Source organism: Euprymna scolopes, chromosome 21, assembly GCF_053919585.1.
Source record: "Euprymna scolopes isolate OS-2025 chromosome 21, ASM5391958v1, whole genome shotgun sequence".
Classification (NCBI taxonomy): Eukaryota; Metazoa; Mollusca; class Cephalopoda; order Sepiida; family Sepiolidae; genus Euprymna; species Euprymna scolopes.
This window is the reverse complement of record NC_136502.1, coordinates 46,123,149-46,145,068: the sequence shown is the minus strand read 5'-3', so window position 1 is coordinate 46,145,068 and position 21,920 is coordinate 46,123,149. Positions and strand designations below refer to the sequence as shown.

Sequence of the window (21,920 nt, the reverse complement as noted above, 5' to 3'; positions counted from 1 at the left end):
ATAGTGGGATCCTTCTACCGGTCCAGAAGATATCTCACTACTGATGCAATTCTCTATCTATATAAAAGCCAAGTACGTCCAAGAATGGAATACTGTTGCCATATCTGGGCAGGAGCTGCCAAAAACAGCCTATCATGCCTTGGCAGAGTACAAAATAGCCTTCGTGGTTTAGTGGGGGATGTCCTTTTCTCTACCCTGAAACCTCTCTCCCACAGAAGAGACGTGTCGAGCCTATCCTTTTTTTATCGTTATTTTCATGGCAGGCGCTCGTCTGAACTCCAATCCCCGGTCCCCCCTCGCCAATCTTTCACGAAAAACACCCGTCTAGCTGAATCCACTGCGAAAAATTTCCCCCACTCTATATCTGTTCCTAAATCAAAATGCGGATTCCATGAACAAAGCTTCTTTCTTAGAACTGCACGCCTGTGGAACTCTGTTCCGTCTGCCTGCTTCCCTCCGGACTACAACTTGGATGTCTTCAAGTCCAATGTTAACAAATTCCTAATGAACCGCCCCCCTAATTAAACACTTCATCAAATCTCCACACTAACGTAATGTACTTGCAATAACCCTTATCCCTGAGTGGCTTCCGGGCCTTGATAAGTGGTGATCACTGTGTAAAAAAAAAAAATATATATATATATCTTCTATTTTTAGAATAGAACGTTTTATTTTATATTTTTTCCTTTAAGAAATTGACAGATTTATTCTAAAATCTTTTCATATGTTTTACAAGGTATAATAATGTAAAAGTATTATATGTTGTGTTGTTATGTTTAAATATATATATATATATATATATATATATATATAGATGCAAGGATGTGTATTAATGTCTATTTATTACTGTATGGGATATCCCTGGTTCTCAAATCATAATGCAATCATATTCTTGCTATGGAATATGGCAGTACTCTGAAATTGTGTCACTTATACAACATTCTGTCCAGATGTTGACTCGTTGCATAGGAAGAGATAAATTATGAGGGAAATATTATCTCTTTCATAAACGAATTTGAGAGAAGGTAAGAATGAATGTAATATTTTTCTGTTTTAAGTAAAAATGCATAATTGTTTTCCTTAAACATTCAATTTGAGGCAATGTGCATAGGAATTTTTTTAATTATCTGCCGATAATTGCAGAATCAATAGGGAGAAGCGAGCTCATTTCATTATATGTATAGACTCATGAAGGTGCCCGGCATTGCCCGGGTGTTTGGAGGTGTGTGTTGAGCACAAAATTAAAAGTGGTAGTAGGCAGGCAGACAGGCAGGCTCGAACCTGCGATGCGAAGGCGGACAAGAAATTGAAAGAAAACCTGATATCTTATCGCTATGCTATGACGTGGCAGGAAGTGAAAAGCGTTCAAATTTAGCAATGTTAATCAAAAATTTGACTTGCAGAAATGGATAGTTAATGAGTTCACACCACTGAAGCTTCTTTTTGTTTTATTTATTTGTTTTCCCACAATGTTTGGGAAAACCAGCTCTCCCCAAAAAGGGGAACTTTCAAATGAATAGCAATTGTCTGATATGAAGGTTTCACCCACATTGATCAAGATTACCTTCAAGACATCTCTGCATGAAAGATCAGGCACTAGACTGTCGCTCCGATCAGTTTTGCTTTTATCCGAAAAAAGACAAACAAAAACTCAGAAGGACGGGAAGGAGGCAATATTTTAAAAATCAATCAAAATAAAGACAGAGACAACGTCCGTTCGCAAATCATAATCTAGGAAGTATAAGGAAAGTTCTACATAAATGCAGCCGATGCGAGAAGGCCAATGAAAAAAGCTTTTTGTGGACATACAAAAATGTGCGTGCCCATTTTGCCTTTTATATAATAGATGAGAAATCCTGGGTTAGTATAAAATCCACTACTATCTAAATAAATAAACATAAGCAGGTTTGTCACTTGAAAAGTTGAGGCAGGCCTTGAAAGATTTATTTAATACATCTCTTTTGAAAATACAAAAGCAGATCTGCATCTCTGGTAAATCAAGCTGCATGTTACCTAATTAGGAAAAGAATAGAGGAATTCATTTTATCAACACAAAAACTGGAGTAAAGAAGAAGGTGGGGCTCAGTGAAAGTTAAGGACAAAATAAACTCTGGTGAACTTTCTGGTAGTGAGGCAAGCTTTTATATCAATTGAATTGGTATAAACTTTTGAAACGGCTTTCACCTTCAGTGTTTGGAAAATATCCTCTAGAAGCTACACAACCTGGTTAGACTTAACAGATAGGCCTAGTAATAGAGCGTACATGTATTCTTTTTATTCCACATAATTTTATACTTTTGTCTTGTGAGGGAAACTATAATATTCATTAAAAGATTTCGTATTTGGATTCTTTGGACTACTGTTCTCATCTCCAGTGTTATTTTCACAACGTTTCGGTTGATGTAATCTTCAGAGTTTCTTTTGGTATATTACTGAACTCAGGAATCTTTCTGTCAAACTTGGAAATCTGCAAGGAATTCAAACGGAACTCCTTTATCTAATTCACATGGCATAGTGGATAAAATGCTTGGTAAAATTCAGTTGTAAATTTACATTCTTCTGGAGGTTGAACCTTCAGCGCAGGTGACACACAAAATACAATAGCAAATTACTGAAGCCTCCTACTCAGTCATGACTTGCAGAACCAAAACATGCTACCTCCATATTATTTGGATTCTCCTCTGACTTTCTTCAGGTGTATTGTGTTGTACCCTGGAATCAAAATTAGAGTGAGACCCTTTATTTACTCCATGAGGGTAGCATGTTGTTGTTGTCTGTTACAAAAAATAAATGAACAGGCTATATAAATCTAAACTGCATCTAGAAATTATGTCAAATATTTTATGTGTAATCGAAAGAAATAATTTGAACTATTTTGTATAATGAGTAAGCATGTAAGCAGTTAAGTCCAATTTGCAATTTCAAATTAATATTTACTATTTTTTTTAATAATCCTAACACTTTGCAGTGTAAAGAGATTATTTGCAAGAACTAGAAGTTAGTATTAAGACTTGTAAAAAATGAACTTTCTTCTGAGTAGAAATCCTAAGTAATTCGCAATTGTATTTTTGGGTCACCCACACAAAGTATTGAACCCTCAATCACCGGAAATGTAACTTCTACAACAGAATTTCACCAAGTACTCTATCCACTGCACTATGGCTCCTTGCAGACTTTTACATTGGTGATGGAGCAGGTACTAGTGTGATTGAAAGAGTTAGGAATGCATGGATTAAATTCGGCAAATTCTCCCAGTACTAGGAAGCAGAAAATTAACAAGTGGCAATATAATTCTTCCTAAAACAACTACGAATAATCAAAATGTTGACAATAAAAATACTTCATTTGTACTTGTTATTACTTATTCATATTTTGTTTGATAATAATTCATATTTTCAGCCGTCACTGATGATTAAGTATTGAACAGTTCATCAAAATTTGACAATTTCCTGATTTGGAGAAATTCCTAACAACTGGTGTTTTATGTGTTCCATTTTGTGTAGTTGAAGTGAATAAAAGCAATAACATTGCTAGTATTGAGCTGTTTCTTTAAGTCAGTAATTTTCAGTATATAGTTTTATAATTTAAACAGAAATATTATCTTTCACCATAAGAAGATCACACAAATACTATCCATCTTTGTATTATTTAGACCACTGTTCCCATCTTTGTAACCTTCGAGCTTCTTCAGGTGGATCTTTTCAAAGTAAGAAATCTTTGTATTATTTAGACCACTGTTCCCATCTTTGTAACCTTCGAGCGGATCTTTTCAAAGAAATCTTTATATCATTTGAACTATTCAGATTCTTTTTCTCTTCTTACATGTTATTCTAACACCATCTTGGCCAACCTTCTTCAGGTGTGACTTGCCAAATTTGAGAGTTGTGATGTCAAACTCATAAATCTATACGAAATTTCAAACAGAAGCCTTTACTTGATCCATAATGGTATAGTTTTCTCTGTTTGCCAGCCATATCATGCTAAACGGATTGAACTAACTCCCTCCAAAGGAGGAAGTGTCAAGGGAACATTAAATTCACAAGTAGTCCCCTTCAAGAGAAATGATGATGTTTAGTTTTTGCAGTTCTTGCAGGGAGGTGTCGACGCCCACATGCAGCACCTTGTATTCCCAAATGGCCACCCATCTGGTACTGACCAGGTTCAAAATTGTTTAACTTTGGTGATCTAACAAAAACCGTGTTTTAACATTATTATGCTATATAATTCTGTCAGCTATGATCTCTACAATTATATAAATGCAACTTTGTCTGTATGCATGAGTTCGTTCCTTATAAACTCCGGAATGGGTGAACAGGTTTTACAGAACTTTAGTATATAAGTTTTGGAGTGATCTTAGTTAAGTTTTGTCTCAGAATCCCCCTGATAATTACCGATAGTCTAAACCATTATTTTAATTTATCTATCATCGGTAAAACTATTTTTTTCCATGTCATTTCTTAGCAATAATGATAGAAGAATGGGCCGTGAAAATTCTACTGTGGGTAAATAGATAGCATGCATTTTTTTTGCATTACGTGTTCAAACTCTGCACATAAATCTTTTCATTTTTTTTCATTAACTGCAAAGAATTTTATAAGACTTAAAAATTTACGTTTTTGAAATTTTTTTTTGCAGGACAAGGTCTGTAAGTTCAAACTCTGCATGTAAATTTCTTAATGCTTTTTTTCGTTCACTGAAAAGAAGTTTATATAAAATAATTTTATAAAAGAAACAATAGGTTCTCTAGAGTGCAATGTAGAATAACATATATTTTGGACTAAGTTACTGCATGAAGGCATGTGAAGCTTCCTCCTGGACGATTTCATGGATTTCGATGACAATAAAAATATAGGAGTGTGAAATATTTGTTGATCATCATTCAATTACGGGCAACGTCTGATCTCTCTGCAAGTGGAATATAAGTCTTAAGTAATCTATTCTTAGTGTTGCTGTTACTTCCATAAGATTAGTTTAAACTGATTGTTTTGCATGTCCCTGTGATAGTTACATCGGCCAAAATGTTGTGAGAATAATGTTCAAGATGGAAACAGTAATCCAAAGTATTAATCTTACACTTTCCAAAACATTATATAACTTTGACAAAAAAAAAATTTTCACATAAGAAACGTCCACTCATGTTTTTTCTTTACTATGAATATAAACATTAATTTACTTATTGTCACAAACCTCACATCAGAAAAAAAAAGTATTTTATCTTCTCAGCCAGGATTTCATTTGGTGTTTTGCTCCACTTTTCAATCTTGGAGAAGTCATAGCAAAACAACAGCACCTTCTTTTAAGCAACAGATCATAGGCCAGACTGTTAAGCCTTTAGTTTTTCAAAATTTTTGTTGCGTTTATCAAAGCTTGATGACTGACCTTAGTGAGCCTGCCATGACTATTGTGTGATTTCCAGAGGAGAGATTCACACCCTTATTTACTTCTTCCTGCCTAGTGTATAAATGGGTTGAGGAGCCCTTCTTATCCTGGTGTTGGCCTGCCAGTATGTAGGTTTATTTATACTCGTTTTTAATTAGTAGGTATTAGAAGCTGTCCTCTACAAATACAGAGGGTATCCTTGTTCACAATCTGAGTAACATGCTGGATGACTTGAAGACAGCGCACCATGCTTTGAATATTTGATCAAGGTTTATTTCTAATTAGAAGTATCCTCATGCAAAAGCCTCTGACAGAGAGACCTTAGACACTCAATGATAGTATCTAGTAGGTATTTCTTGAATGAGTTTTAATGTGTTCTGTTAAGTTTGTCATGTGGGAGAAAAAAATTCTACATGCTTTAAAAGAAAAATGCTCGTCTTTTGTCACCTTCATGTAATACTTTAATACCTTCATCTCAAGAAAACCGTTATCCCATATTCTGCAGTTGAAGCACTTTTCCCTTGTTTCACTTCATTTTCTTTCAACTGAAGTTCTTAGAAATCAAGGGGCTCAATACCTGGGGCTAACACTTGAACTCCATGAGATACATAGATATTTAAATGTTCCATTAAAGTTCTTCATCTCTCAAATATTGAGTTATTAAAGAAATAGAGAACAGGGTTTCCTTCTCTCCAATTAACCATTTCATGCTATATTATATCTTTTGTTTTGGTCTCTTGGTCTTACTGGATTCCAGAACAAGAATTAAACTAGTCTGGTAGAGTATCCAGCTTTGTGCTATTATTTGAGGTTACATCATTTGGAGAAGCCGCACTATTCCTTGTAAAAGCTAATGTGGGTTAGCCATGGTGAGGAGATTCTATTTGGGTTGCAAATATTATGTGATTTTGAATATTTGGTCAGAGTTTACTTCTAGGGAAAAGTATTATCATGCCAGGTTGTTCTGACAAATCCCATGTACAGAAAGACTTTAACCACTCGAGAATAGTGTCTAGTAGGCATTCAAGTTCTCTTATCCATTGTGTACATGCATGTGTTGTTTCAAGTTTGAACTTTTTGAAAATGCAGATCCACATTTGTCACACGAATATGGTTTCTCACCAGTGTGTACACGTATGTGTTCTTTCAGTCCACCATGTTTTGAAAAAGAAGAACCACATACTTCACATGAATATGGTTTTTCACCCGTGTGTGTTCGTAGATGTTCTTTTAATGTGGAACGCAACGAAAATGAAGATTCACATATTTCACAAGAGTATGGCTTTTCACCAGTGTGTGTTCGCATGTGTTGTTTTAGGCTGTACTTCTTTGCAAACCTGCATCCACAAACATCACAAGAATGAGCCTTCTCCCCTGTGTGGGTTAACATGTGCTGTTTTAAACCAGAACTGTCTGAGAAAGAAATTCCACATATGTTACAATGATAAGGTTTGTCTCCACTGTGAATTCGTAGATGTCGTTTCAAGCTAGACTTTCCTGAAAATGCTGAACCACATACGTTGCATGAGTAACATATCTCTCCAGTATGTGACCGTGTGTGGCTTTTTAAGCTAAAATTGTCTGAATATTGAGCGCCACATATTTTGCATAGATATGGTCGTTCACCAGTATGTGTTCGTATATGTACTTTAAGGCCGCAGCTTTTTGAAAAAGAAGAGCCACATACTTCACATGAATATGGTTTCTCTCCTGTGTGTGTTCGTAGATGTTCTTTTAATGTGGAACGCAACGAAAATGAAGATTTGCATATTTCGCATGTATAAGGCTTTTCACCAGTGTGTGTTCGCATGTGTTGTTTTAGGCTGTACTTCTTTGAAAACGCAGATGAACAAACTTCACAAGAAAATCGTCTCTCACCTGTGTGTGTTAAAATGTGCTGTGTTAAACCGGAACTGTCTGAAAATGCATTTCCACACACATGACAAGAATATGGTTTCTCTCCACTGTGTATTCGCATATGTCGTGTTAAGCTCGATCTCCGTGAAAATGTGTTGCCACAAACCTCACAGGGATAAGGTTTTTCCTTCTCTCCTGTGTGCTGTCGCATGTGGGTTTTTAAGTTAGACGGCTCTGGAAATGTTGACCCACATATCTCTTCAGTTTGGCTTTGTACAGTGTTTTTGCAATTATTAGAGGATTCAGATCCAAATTCTTTAGAAGAATAAAGTTTCTCTATAATATCAGTTTCCATGAGTATTCTTTAGACTTGATTCAGAATCTTGATCAGAAGTTTACTTGTTGTTTGTTTAAATCTGTGTTTCAAAATTTGACTGCAAAATTAAACATTGTGTGTGAGTTATAGTAAGGTCTTTTTGTAATAATTTTTGTCACATATCATGTTACCAAATAGCTTCTCTTCTGTGTTGATTTTCATGTGATTACTCAACTCTGACCAAATATTTCGCATGAGTATGGTTTTTCTCTACTGTGCACTTGCATATAACTTGTCAACCTGCATTTTACTGTGAAACTTGCACCACACACTTCACAAGCAAAAGGTTTCTCACTTTTTTTTATTAATTTACTTTGGTTAGTTTTAAGAGATCAAGGAGATAATACTTGATTTCATTATGATTTGTACTTATATCTGAGGGATTTTTTAAGAATAAATGTTGTTCCCTTCATGACTGCTATCTGCACTTCGCCACAGCTCAGTACTCCAGGGATTGCCTCCAAGTATTTCTACAGATTTTGTTTAACTAGGCCAGTTGCTTCTACCATAACCGGTAAAATGTCTATTTCTTTCAGAAGCCATATTGTTTTAAAGTCATTTTTAGGCCATGATAGGCTTTTAGATCAGCTTTATGATTTATAATTTGCACGTCACAAAAAAATGGTGTCTTTCTTGTTTTATTTTACTTCAGTCGAATTTCTCAGAAATCAAGGGTTCCACAACCTGGGTCTAACACTTGAAGTCTATATGAGATACACAGATATTCAAATGTTCCATTAAAGTTCTTTATCTCTCAAACACTGAGTTTGTAAAGAAATTGTGAACATACTTTTCCTCTCCCTAATTAACCATTTTCATATGTTGCAGTATATATTTTGTTTTGGTCTCTTGGTCTTACTGGATTCCAGGACAAGAATTTATCTAGTCTGGTGGAGTATCCAGCTTCGTGCCATTACTTGAGGTAATATCACTTGGAGAAGGTGCACCATTCCTAGGAAAAACTCTAGGGTAGCCGTAATGAGTAGATCTTATTTGGGCTGTGAATACTATGTGATTTTGAATATTTGGTCAGGGTTTACTTCTATGGAAAAGTATCCTCATTCCAGAGTGTTCTATTAAATGATTCATCAAGTAAGATTTTCTTGAGAGAATCTTTCCACAAACTTCACAGGGAAATTCCTCTTTAAACTTTTTTTCTCTGTAAAAGATTTATTACATTTTTCTTTTTCATTATCAGATTCAGTTTTTACTATAATGGTTTGAGAGTGTATTTCTATTTTACCATCCACTGTGTTGCTTTGGGCAGTTCCATTAGTTTCCCAGTTGGTCTTGAGTATTTGACATTTTTATATTTGAAGAAAGAATCCATCAAAATATTTTAAAATCCAAGCTCGTTATCAGTATACTTTCTTTTGAACAATGTCTGAAATTAAAAGTAAAATAAACTATAGATTTATTTATCCAATACTTTTATTGTAAGAATATCTTTACTTAAAGTCAATGAAATTCTTTAACATATTTGCGAATATTGGACACTTCCATGTTTAAAAAAAAAACACTCATAATCAGTATATTTCTTCTGAGCAATTAATGCCTGAAATTAAAAAGAAATACACTATTCCTTTATTTAACAAAATTGTAAGAATATGTTTTTTGTAAAATCAATGAAATAATTCACATCATACTGATACTGAACCTCTCATCCATGTTTAACGATCTTGAATAACTAGAAAACTGGCTGGTTTTAAATTGGTTATTTTTTTCTGAATCTCTTTATTTAATATCTGAAAATACTAGAATGTCAAAATGACACAACATATACTTTGGAGCTATTCAATCGATAAAAACACCTTTTAATCATTCACATTCCAAGCACACACTTTGACTACCACAGTAATGAAACTGCTATCCATGTAAAAGGTTTCTTTAAGTGAAACTTTTGCCACTCACTTCACAAGAAAATGGTTTATTAGGAAAAATTTATAAATAAGACTTTTTCCATAAATTACACATGGAAACTGGCGTTTGAAGTTTTCTTTTTCTGAGAATGGTTTGCTATATCTTTCTATATAATCATCAAATCTATTTGCTGGGTTGCTTTATGCACTTCCGTCAGTTCCGCACTTAGAAAGTACCGGAATAATGGATACTTTTGATGCTTGAAGAATGAATGCATCAGTTAATATTAAAATCCAAACTCATAGTCGGAATATTCTTTCAAACTGTTAACATCTGAAATAAAAAGGAAAAGCAAATTCATGAGTTATTTTATTTCAATATAATTTAAACAACTTAAAATGTTTAGAACAATGTATTGTTAATAGAGATTTGGATTATCCTTACAATTTCTATTTCCACTTCACTTCTGGGTACTCTTCCTCATGTTAGGAATGTTTGTTTTTCTAAATAATAACGTTATGATGCAGAAAAGCCTTTCTTAACATGGGGAAGGATGGCTTTATTTACATATTTTATAATTTAACCTGACAATTTAATAAATAAAAAATATGTTGCTTGTGTTCATTTGATTGCTGTCTCTTGGTTTATACTTGAATTTATTATAATTTTACTTCATAAGGATGTCTAAAATACCAACGGAAATTAAAGTAAAAAGAAAAAAATATATTTTAAGGGAGATTGGAGAATATAATATTCCTTTATCCATGACGTTAACCAATTCTAATGTTCAGCTTGGTTAGTACTAAATGAGTGATTATTTAAGAATAGCAGGTGTCATATGTGGGAGAGGCTTTCTGCTTATTGTTTTCAGTCATCCAGAACTTGTCTTTGCTACTGGACTAAAAAATTCCAAGGGTGTCTGGAGATTACACATCCCTTGCATCACAATAGATTCTTAGGTAGACACTATTACAAGAGTATCCATTTTTACTGAGATTGCTTTGCCTTATTAAGCTATTGTTCAATACTAGTTAGTGAAAAATTAATCAGCGGAGTTGTAGGCAAATATTATGTAGTAGAAGTCTAACAGAGAAAAAGACAAAATGCAGAGGGTCAGAGTTTATGCATTTAGGAATGCATTTAATCAATATCTTTCCTTCTCTTCAGAGAAATTTTTCAAAACTGAGGCTATTTTAATTTGTGTTCTAATCCAGATCGACCCGTTTTGGGAGGAATAGATTTTTCCTTACATTAGAAAAAAAACTATCTTAAAATTTTATAAAATAATACATTTTTAATTTAAAAAAATAAATGAATACAAACCTTTGGCCTCTTCACTGACGCAGATTGGACAGAAGGTTGTTTTTTTACATAGGGAGAATCCAGCTCTCCAAAAAGAGGCACTTCAGATAGTGCAAAAATTAAAATTACTTCAATATAGAATGCTTTATCAGTCACTAACCAAGGAGAGATAAAGTGTAGTATCACAATAGATATTATACTTTGCCCCTAACCAAAAGGTTAAGGACAGTTTTGAAAAAGATATTTTCTGTATGATTTAATTTAATTGTACGGCACAATCACATTGACACACCAGTTGTTGCCAGATCACCGAAGTTAAGCCACATTGAGCCTGGCCAGTACCAAATGGGTGACCATTTGGGAATGCTAGGTGCTGTATGTACTTTCTGGGAAGGTTGGGCGTGGGGCTAGCACTCTCACTCAACTCTGACCAAATATTTCGCATAAGTATGGTTTTTCTCTACTATGCACTTGCATATAACTTGTCAACCTGCATTTTACTGTGAAACTTGCACCACACACTTCACAAGCAAAAGGTTTCTCACATTTTTTAATTAATTTACTTTGGTTAGTTTTAAGAAATCAATGAGCTAATACTTGATTTCATTATGATTTGTACTTATATCTGAGGGATTTTTTAGGAATAAATGTTGTTCCCTTCATGGTTGCTATCTGCACTTCGCCACAGCTCAGTCCTCCAGGGATTGCCTCCAAGTATTTCTACAGATTTTGTTTAACTATAACCGGTAAAATGTCTATTTCTTTCAGAAGCCATATTGTTTTAAAGTCATTTTTAGGCCATGATAGGGTCAGTTCTCATGTAGATTTTTAGATCAGCTTTATGATTTAAACATTTTCCACACACGTCACAAGAAAATGGTGTCTTTCCAGAGTGTCCCATTAAATTATTCATCAAGTAAGATTTTCTTGAGAGAATCTTTCCACAAACTTCACAGGGAAACTCCTCTTTAAACTTTTTTTCTCTGTAAAAGATTTATTACATTTTTCTTTTTCATTATCAGATTCAGTTTTTACTATAATGGTTTGAGAGTGTATTTCTATTTTACCATCCACTGGGTTGCTTTGGGCAGTTCCATCAGTTTCCCAGTTGGTCTTGAGTATTTGACATTTTTATATTTGAAGAAAGAATCCATCAACATACTTTAAAATCCAAGCTCATTATCAGTATATTTTCTTTTGAACAATGTCTGAAATTAAAAGTAAAATAAACTATAGATTTATTTATCCAATACTTTTATTGTAAGAATATATTTGCTTAAAGTCAATGAAATTCTTTAACATATTTGCGAATATTGGACATTTCCATGTTTAAAAAAACCCCTCATAATCAGTATATTTCTTCTGAACAATTAATGTCTGAAATTAAAAAGAAATACACTATTCCTTTATTTAACAAAATTGTAAGAATACGTTTTTTTGTAAAATCAATGAAATAATTTACATCATACTGATACTGAACCTCTCATCCATGTGTAACGATCTTGAATAACTAGAAAAATTTAAATTGGTTATTTTTTTCTGAATCTCTTCATTTAATATCTGAAAATACTAGAATGTCAAAATGACACAACATATACTTTGGAGCTACTCAATCGATAAAAGCACCTTTTAATCATTCACATTCCAAGCACACACTTTGACTACCACAGTAATGAAACTGTTATCCATGTAAAAGGTTTCTTTAAGTGAAACTTTTGCCACTCACTTCACAAGAAAATGGTTTATTAGGAAAAATTTATAAATAAGACTTTTTCCATAAATTACACATGGAAACTGGCGTTTGAAGTTTTCTTTTTCTGAGAATGTTTGCTATATCTTTCTATATAATCATCAAATCTATTTGCTGGGTTGCTTTATGCACTTCCGTCAGTTCCGCACTTAGAAAATACCGGAATAATGGATACTTTTGATGCTTGAAGAATGAATGCATCAGTTAATATTAAAATCCAAACTCATAGTCGGAATATTCTTTCAACCATTTAACATCTGAAATAAAAAGGAAAAACAAATTCATGAGTTATTTTATTTCAATATAATTTAAACAACTTAATAGAACAATGTATTTTTACTAGAGATTTGGATTATCCTTACAATTTCTATTTCCACTTCACTTCTGGGTACCCTTCCTCATGTTAGGAATGTTTGTTTTTCTAAATAATAACGTTATGATGCAGAAAAGCCTTTCTTAACATGGGGAGGGATGGCTTTATTTACATATTTTATAATTTAACCTGACAATTTAATAAATAAAAAATATGTTGCTTGTGTTCATTTGATTGCTGTCTCTTGGTTTATACTTGAATTTATTATAATTTTACTTCATAAGAATGTCTAAAATACCAACGGAAATTAAAGTAAAAATATATTTTGAGGGAGATTGGAGAATATAATATTCCTTTATCCATGACGTTAACCAATTCTAAAAAAGGGGTAATCTTGACTGATTACCTACCATGAGTGTAATTCGGCTCAACGAAATAGTTCGCCTCGATTTCGAATTAAGACAGCAAAACATCGAACCGGAAATGTAAATATGAAACGAAACATTTCGTTTTTTTTCCTCCACATTTTCCTCAGTTTTTTATTATTATCGAAATGAAACGAAACAGATTTATTTTTCTCTTTTTTGTGTTGCTGTTTATCATCGAAACAGCTTTATTTATTTATTTATTTGGGGATTATATAGGTAAAGTTGCAATATCTTTACATATTTTGGTACTCGTGCGTCGTGCTTTTATTGATCCGTGCTGAAATAAAGTCGTTATTATTTAAAAAGCCATTCTTAACATGGGGAGGGCGGTTGTACTTAATCCGTACTTTAACCTTACAATTGAATAAAAAAAAAACATATCATAAAACTTGGACATATGATTTAAAAAAATAGTGCGGATCAATACGTGCATTAGCACCCATATTTTTATCAGTTTTTTTTATCATTGAAATGAAACGAAACAGTGTTATTTGTTTTTTATTTTTAATTTTTTAGTTCTCTTTTTATTTGTTTATTTTTTTCTTTTTCTTTTCTTTTTTCATTTAGGTAAGGGTGCAGTATATTTCCACCCTCAAAAAATCCTTTAAAATTACTATTATAGTAGGTTTTCGGGGGCGCTAGAAACGAAAATAACGTTTGAAATTTCAGGAAACAAATAGTCTTTTTTTCTTTCTTTTAGATATGAAGAAAAAATAGTAGTAAAACGTGTGGGATCACTTTTATATACTAATGTAACGTAAAATGAGCACCCACTTTACGACCACCTTTATTGTGGGTGGGGTCTGGTAATTTTTTAAAGAGGTGTTTATTTGGTAATTGAGACCTGGTAGACATCCAGAAAACCAAGCAACTGTTGTGCTTGTGCGTGCAACAATGTCCCCCACTTATAACAAAGAATTACATCCGAACCTGGAAAACTACTCATTTACAGAAAATTTAAACGCGATATTCGTTTTTAGCACAACCGAAAACCTCTTGAAAACAATTTTAAGCAATGTTCAGCTTGGTTAGTACTAAATGAGTGATTATTTAAGAATAGCAGGTGTCATATGTGGGAGAGGCTTTCTGCTTATTGTTTTCAGTCATCCAGAACTTGTCTTTGCTACTGGACTAAAAAATTCCAAGGGTGTCTGGAGATTGCACATCCCTTGCATCACAATAGATTTTTAGGTAGACACTATTACAAGAGTATCCATTTTTACTGAGATTGCTTTGCCTTATTAAGCTATTGTTCAATACTAGTTAGTGAAAAATTAATCAGCGGAGTTGTAGGCAAATATTATGTAGTAGAAGTGAGTCTAACAGAGAAAAAGACAAAATGCAGAGGGTCAGAGTTTATGCATTTAGGAAGAATAACTCTGCTCTAATAACAAACAAAAATGTTAATTGAGTTATCTTTCTTGCATGAGGGACATCAGACTTATAACTCTCCTCATTCTATTATATGAAAATAAAACCTTAGCTTTCAATGTAGTACGAAAGAGTTGTTTTCATTTAAACATAATAATAAAGTTTAAACACACCTGGCTTTAAAAGTGTATTCTTTTGTATCTTTTAAATATTTATTTAGTTTGTATCCAAAAATCTAGACAATCTATAGACATTTTATGCAGTGTGATTGGATAGTGTTGAAGAATATATTTGATTTAATTAATAAAGTTATTGTGTCAGATTTTCAAAGTCAAGCCTAAATAGCTAAAAAAAATAAAAATCACATCCTAAATCCATAGTTTTATATACAAAACTTTTTTTGCATCATTTAATCAATATCTTTCCTTCTCTTCAGAGAAATTTTTCAAAACTGAGGCTATTTTAATTTGTGTTCTAATCCAGATCGACCCGTTTTGGGAGGAATAGATTTTTCCTTACATTAGAAAAAAAACTATCTTAAAATTTTATAAAATAATACATTTTTAATTTAAAAAAATAAATGAATACAAACCTTTGGCCTCTTCACTGACGCAGATTGGACAGAAGGTTGTTTTTTTACATAGGGAGAATCCAGCTCTCCAAAAAGAGGCACTTCAGATAGTGCAAAAATTAAAATTACTTCAATATAGAATGCTTTATCAGTCACTAACCAAGGAGAGATAAAGTGTAGTATCACAATAGATATTATACTTTGCCCCTAACCAAAAGGTCAAGGACAGTTTTGAAAAAGATATTTTCTGTATGATTTAATTTAATTGTACGGCACAATCACATTGACACACCAGTTGTTGCCAGATCACCGAAGTTAAGCCACATTGAGCCTGGCCAGTACCAAATGGGTGACCATTTGGGAATGCTAGGTGCTGTATGTACCTTCTGGGAAGGTTGGGCGTGGGGCTAGCACTCTCACCCAGTAAAAAGAACTCCTCACTACAAAAACATCTACAAAAAAGTTGTAGATGGCCTATACCCCTCCAAGGGGTCAAGGGCTATTAATTTAATTTAATTAATATTTTTAAATAATATTTTAAAATATTAAATTTTAATTTAATCTCATGACACTTGTCACATGATCAAATCAAATAACGAAATATCCCAAAGTCAAATAAGTAAAACTTGTAGGAGGTATTAAAAAAATCTAATGTTTGCAAAATTTAAGAACGAAAACAACTTTCTTTTTCTGATTTAAAAATTAAAACGCCTACCAAAAAAATCATATAACTATTGAAATGTAAAATAATTATTACTCGTTTGGTTATGAAAAAGTTTTGTTTAAATAGTTTTATTAAAATGTTTTGTAAAAAAAACAACAAAATAATTCTCGCTGGCAAAACACTGAACAACTTGTTTTTATGTTTGTTTACAGAATTCCATGTGCATGTGTGAAGGTCAAGGTCAAACCAGTGTAGATCAATAACTGTCCCTTTTGTTTCCCCATCTGCCGAGGTTCTTAAATCCTAATTGATTTAAAAATAGTACTTGATATCCTTTGTTAAACACTCAGAATTATAAGAGGAGAACCAAAGCAAATGGAGTGATTGCTAGGGATTGCCAAAACAATGTGAAAAAAGGAACGCATAATTCCGTGACGTCAGACTTGTGTTAACTATACAAACTATGGAAAAGCAGAAGCGACTTAATGATTTTTTAAAACCTTTATTTATCTTCTTCAAACTGAAATTAATAATTAATCTTGGTTATAATTTTGTTAGGTTTTAAGATTTACACAGTTTAATGATTAATAATATTATAAAAATTTGTACATTAAATATAAAATACGGTTTTACAAGTGTTCATTTGGTTAACCACCAGCTTCCATACTTTTGTTCGATAAAAAGAAACAAACAAAACATGAGGTTGATATATAAAATGTCTAATATTTGTGCAATAACATTTTAAAACCGGTTTTAATTCAACGATAAAATAGCTAGCAAGAGTCATGTTTATATTAAAACTTAACATTTAAAAAAATTTTTTAACACAATTAATTAAAAATCTATGTTGTAATGGAACATTTTGAAATAATGGAATTTTAATCGTTTTAATCTTTTAAAAATTAATTAATTTTTAGGAAGTTTCTTTTTCTTGGCAATTCAACTGATTATAGTATATATTAATTAGAAAAAACACTATTCAAAAAAAAAAAAAATTAAATTTATAGCATTTTTTTAACTGCAACTTCCAGGTAAGTTTTTGTTCAATATGTGTATTTAAATTAAAAAAGTATATATATTTTTTACCTATTTGAACTCTTATGTTTCATAATAAATAGAAATTTCGATAGATTTAAATATATTTTGTTCAAAATTTGAAAAAATAAATATGGGTGGGACACGTACTTAAAAAAATGATTTCCCTTCGTATATTTTTCAGAAACTGTATTTTATATGTAATTTCATTCTAACATGGATAAGTATCGAAACCTTCATGAAAATCTGACCATTAGTTGATTTTTGCTAGATTTATTAAACACAGGTATGTTTTCATGTTCAGAATGCTTACTACATGGCAACATTATTTTAAAGCACCGATTATGTAAACATGATTTTTGTCTCGCAATTTCATCATTTTCGTACAGTGAAAAAATTTTTTTCAAATTATTACTAATTTATTTTGCCCTTCTTTTAAATGGTATAAAAGTTATATTGATAATATTAATTTATAATGAAGTTACATCGTTTTATATATGGGGGGGGGGTATAATTCTATGGTGAATTTTGGAGGTGCCTAGTGATTGCTGTATAGCAGATAATGAAAAGGAAGCCTTTGGGTCGCCCTCGACTATACTTGACCACTAAGCTTCATTATGTTAAAAAGTTATTCAATAATGCAATTCTGAATTTTTTAGATGAGATGTGAATGCTTGTGTTATGTTGATTAATCGGACTATTATTCTCATCTTAGGTGTTATTAGCACAATGAAACTTTTGTAAGTGTTTTTACTTCAGAATTTATAATGGAGCCTTCAAAGTCGTGTTAAAAACTGGCGGACCATGTTAGAGAATTTTGAAATACAAAAAAAAAAAAAAAAAAAAAAAAAAAAAAACCCTTTTAAACAAGTAGTTTTTCGGATATTTAGCGATGTAATTACTTATGTTAAAAGTGGTGGCCATTGTTGAACGCACAAACACATTTTTGTTTACAGAAAATTTAAATGTGATATTCGTTTTCAGCATACCAGAAAACCTTGAAAAAGTCATCGTTTTAAAGAAAAATGTTAAGGTGGAAACCAAACAAAAATTTACCCCCCCCCCAAGTAAATTTTTCGTTTTTTAATAAAAATTACGTTTGTTGATTTTTATTTTTTCGATTATTTTCGATTTCGTTGATGCACTTGGAAAAGAAAAGATTAAAATGGGACGAAATTAAAATTTCCATTCACAACCCCCAAAACAGAACATTTTCGACAAACTTTATCATAGATTTATCTCCCTTAGAACAATGAGTTAAGTTCTGTATTGCCAATAAAAAATAGCACGCATCATCTTTTGTATAAATTCAACATAAATACATACTGTATTCCTTCTTAATGTAGAATATAACTGTCACCTAAATATTCGATACTTATGCACTTATGTTACCGTGCTGAAATAATAACGTTATTATTTGGAAAACCATTGGAGGGTATTTTTTAAAAAATTAATCTGAACATTAATCTAACAATTTAATGAAAAAAGATACCGTAAAACTTGAATTTAACTGGGAAATACTATTTCAAAAAAAAAAAAAAAAAAAAAAAAAAACCACGGTAACATAAGTGCATAAGCACCAAATATTCTTTAAATAAATACATCTCCAGCAAACCCTCTTAAAAAATGTGGTGGTAACAGAATTACTTTATCGTATTATTAATTTCTGTTTTTAACTTGATAAAAAATCTTACCTTGTCGGGAGAAAAACATGAACAGTGAACAATAACTACCGGAAGTTAGCGGTGTAGAGGGTAAATAAGCGCCTTTACCGGTACGCGGTACATACAGTGCGATTTTCTATTTCTTATATAACTTCGAAATGTGCATGTTAATTAAGTAATACAATCCTTCATTGTTTTTAAATACCTTATGTTTACTTTTACGTCAATATTTGATTTGTGCACATTTCGAAGTTATAAGCAATTAATTAATTAATGTATTCCAATAATGCAGATGTCATTCCCATCCAGCAGGCAGTTTACTCCAGATGACCGTTTTCCTTTTTTTAGTTTAGGGGATTTCTACGGCTTCAAAAATGTCACTACATAGGAACGTTGTTTTAAAGTGTCAATAATGTAAACACGATTTTTGTCTCGCATCTTCATTATTTTTGTATGCTGTAAAAAAAAAAAAAAAATATTAGCAGTTTATGTGAAGGTAGGTTCTTCTTTCAAATGGTAAAAAAAGTTAGGACGATAATATTAAATTATATTACAGTTACATTGTGTTATATATGGGGGGGGGTTAAAACTGTGGCGTGCGACGCGTGCGTTGAAGGTACCTATGTTGCGTTACGGGGGCTCATATTTGAGACACATTAACGGGACATGTATAACGGGGACTCAAAGCAGACGACGATGATAATGAGGGAGATAATTATAACAGACTGGGATGATTCTTGGAGACTTTATATTAATACAGACTGGGAGCTATTGATACAACAGTTGTTAACACATACAGAGGAGGGGAGAAGATACATTATTGTTGATGGTGGGGCTGGGGAGGGCACATAATCTTGGAAGGGTTGTACAAAGTTCGTTACAAGATGATGATAAAAATATATTTACCTTTTCGGTTGTAAGGAATAACGACACGAGACAAACAGTTACAAATTATTAATGGTTCCTTTATTTTTCAACCGAACGATTATTGACGTCAGCAATTCAAACTTGGATAGCTACGTGGTCTACTTTCCTCCCTTCGTTTCTAAGGGGTTCTCCTCTCGATCTCTCCTGATTCTCTCTAACTGACTCTCTCTCATCAACTCCCTAACTTCGAACCCACAGATTCAATATATTGAGAAATCTCCTTTGTTTATGACGTCAGAAGTGTACTGTCACGGCCACCGAGAGTAAGAAGAAGGCCTGTTAACTGAAAATTGTCCGCAGGCAATGTAGGTAAGATTTGTAAGACTGTCAGTACTATATGAGGGCCATTTGAAAAAGAGCAATAAAACATTTTTAAAAAGAAAAAGGAACACAGTTCGATTAATACTTAAACTGAACTTTATACAATATAAAATATAAATATTATCTATGTAAAATTAAGTAATTTTAAAGCAATATACAATTTCCATTTTTTGTCATATTTTTCATCAAAATGTGTAGCATATTAGTTGTCTCACAGGCCATCATCAATGATCGCTCACTGGCAGTAACCTGTGGTGTTCTCTGGAGACCAAGTGACAATAAGCCTCCCCAGATTTCCAGTGTTCTCCACCTCTTGACCACTTGTGCAGATGATTGCATGTTATTGCAACAGCCGTTGTCACTGATTTCTCGTTGGCATCGGCCATTGGTGTTTCCTGGGGGTTTGGTTACAAAATGGCTCCCCAAGGTACCAGATTTGAACTGCACACTTCACCTCGGTCTTTCCATCCTCCCTGACCTTTCACAACAAGTTAGTGTGATGTGGTAGGTGTAAGAATTTTTTTGGAATTTTTGACACCCCAACACAAAATTGCGAATAAAATATAAAAAAAAAAAAAAACTCGTAATTTCTCTTTTTAAAGTGGGTTGTTTATTTTCTTTATAGAATATACTTCCAAAATAAACTATTAAAGTTGTTTAGAAAATAATGGACATATTATTTTTTATTTTTTAAAAGACAGTGTTTACAAAGTGCCTGCACACGTCCATGCAGCCATTTTTTCTACGTAATGAAATAAATTGAATTTTACGAGTTAAATATTTTTCAATTTTTTCACTTTAAAAATCAAAATTTTTCTATTGGTTGAATTTTTACGATATTTTCAGGTTCAATGTGAAATTTTATACTCTTTCCAATAAACTGAACATAATATTCTAGACAAGCGTTTTTTTAAAATTCACCCCCCCCCATTTTGAAATGTCTATTAAAATGAAAATAATTAATCTTCTCACTTCAGATTTATATATCACAAATTGAAGGTAAAAGATCAATAAATAAAATAAGCTAATTTAAAACAACAAAAAAGAACAGTTTTTTTGCATATTTACCTGTAAAGTCCAAAGTTTTAAACCTTTTTTAGAACCACGTTAATTTTTTTGTTTTTTAAGTGAAACCTTATAATCTTGTTATATTGTCCAGAAAATGTTGTACAATTATGACAATTTTTTCTATTTCATTCGATGTTTTTTTTTAGATATTTAAAAAAAATTCACTCCATAAAGAAATAAAATATATTAAATCAAAAACTTCAAAAAGATTAAATGTGTAATCCATGTGTTTGACAGGTGATGTCTTTGTGATGTATCAACAATTAACACAAAATAAAAGGAATTAGTTCTCCATAAAGGAAGCTTTATTTACATTTAACTGAACACCTATATGGTATATATGCACAGATTGTGGTATGCCACACACACCTGGGTGAAATCGTTGACATTTCTTTTTTTTTGCTACCCTGTGAAAGTTTTTTGTACCATTTGATGGTATGATGAATAGAGGCTTCAAATCCACTTTTGTCTATAGGTTGCACGACCATGTCTGACAGCTCCAATGAGCTTCTTGATTGGAAGAGATGAGCATTTCTTAGCTTTTGGCTCAAATGATTGCTATACTGGAAGATGACCCACCTGGACTCGCATTAATTACAGCAGCTGTGTGGGCAATGCAAACCTAAGAAAGTCAAATGAAGAACACCAGGATAAGCTGTTTCGAATGCAATGGAATTAACACTTAGCCAGAAATTAGCTTATTTTGGCATGACAGATGAAGCGTTTGTTGTGTTTTGACCAGACACTTAGGACTCAGACGAAAAAGAAACACAAATATACAAGTCGGAGAACAATAAAAGTGTATTTAACTTCAAATAAATACAAATATAAAATAAGCAGGCTGCAAAACACTTGCATTTGCGGCTTTTTAAGAAATCCAAAAAGTTCTCATTTTAACGGCTCCATTCAAGTTCGGAAAGAAGAGAGATAAAATAATAAGTCTTTCCTCCACAGAGGTTTGAACGGAAGAGGGAGTTTAAAGGGAATCTCAAGTCCCACTTAATAAATAGGTTGCTGTGATTAGTCGATGAGCG

At 32.5% G+C, this 21,920-nt stretch overlaps 1 protein-coding gene and 1 long non-coding RNA gene across 2 annotated transcripts; both read right to left on the bottom strand.

Moving 5' to 3' along the window:
• Nucleotides 1-4,639: 4,639 nt before the first annotated feature.
• On the bottom strand, nucleotides 4,640-8,851 carry LOC145242208 (uncharacterized). Its single transcript, XM_080105204.1, has one exon. It carries the CDS (start codon nucleotides 7,589-7,591, stop codon nucleotides 6,413-6,415), a length of 1,179 nt encoding a protein of 392 aa, XP_079961330.1. The 5' UTR covers nucleotides 7,592-8,851; the 3' UTR covers nucleotides 4,640-6,412.
• Nucleotides 8,852-9,109: 258 nt separating this feature from the next.
• Nucleotides 9,110-18,637, bottom strand: LOC145243009 (uncharacterized). Its single transcript, XR_013862842.1, has 3 exons — nucleotides 18,601-18,637; nucleotides 10,796-12,781; nucleotides 9,110-9,805 (listed from the first exon to the last, which is right to left on the bottom strand). It is a non-coding gene; the product is annotated as an uncharacterized LOC145243009 (long non-coding RNA).
• Nucleotides 18,638-21,920: the final 3,283 nt, after the last annotated feature.

Bases quoted from the DNA above. Each gene is read 5' to 3' on its own strand.
- LOC145242208 (XM_080105204.1), bottom strand. From the start codon at position 7,591: ATGGAAACTGATATTATAGAGAAACTTTATTCTTCTAAAGAATTTGGA.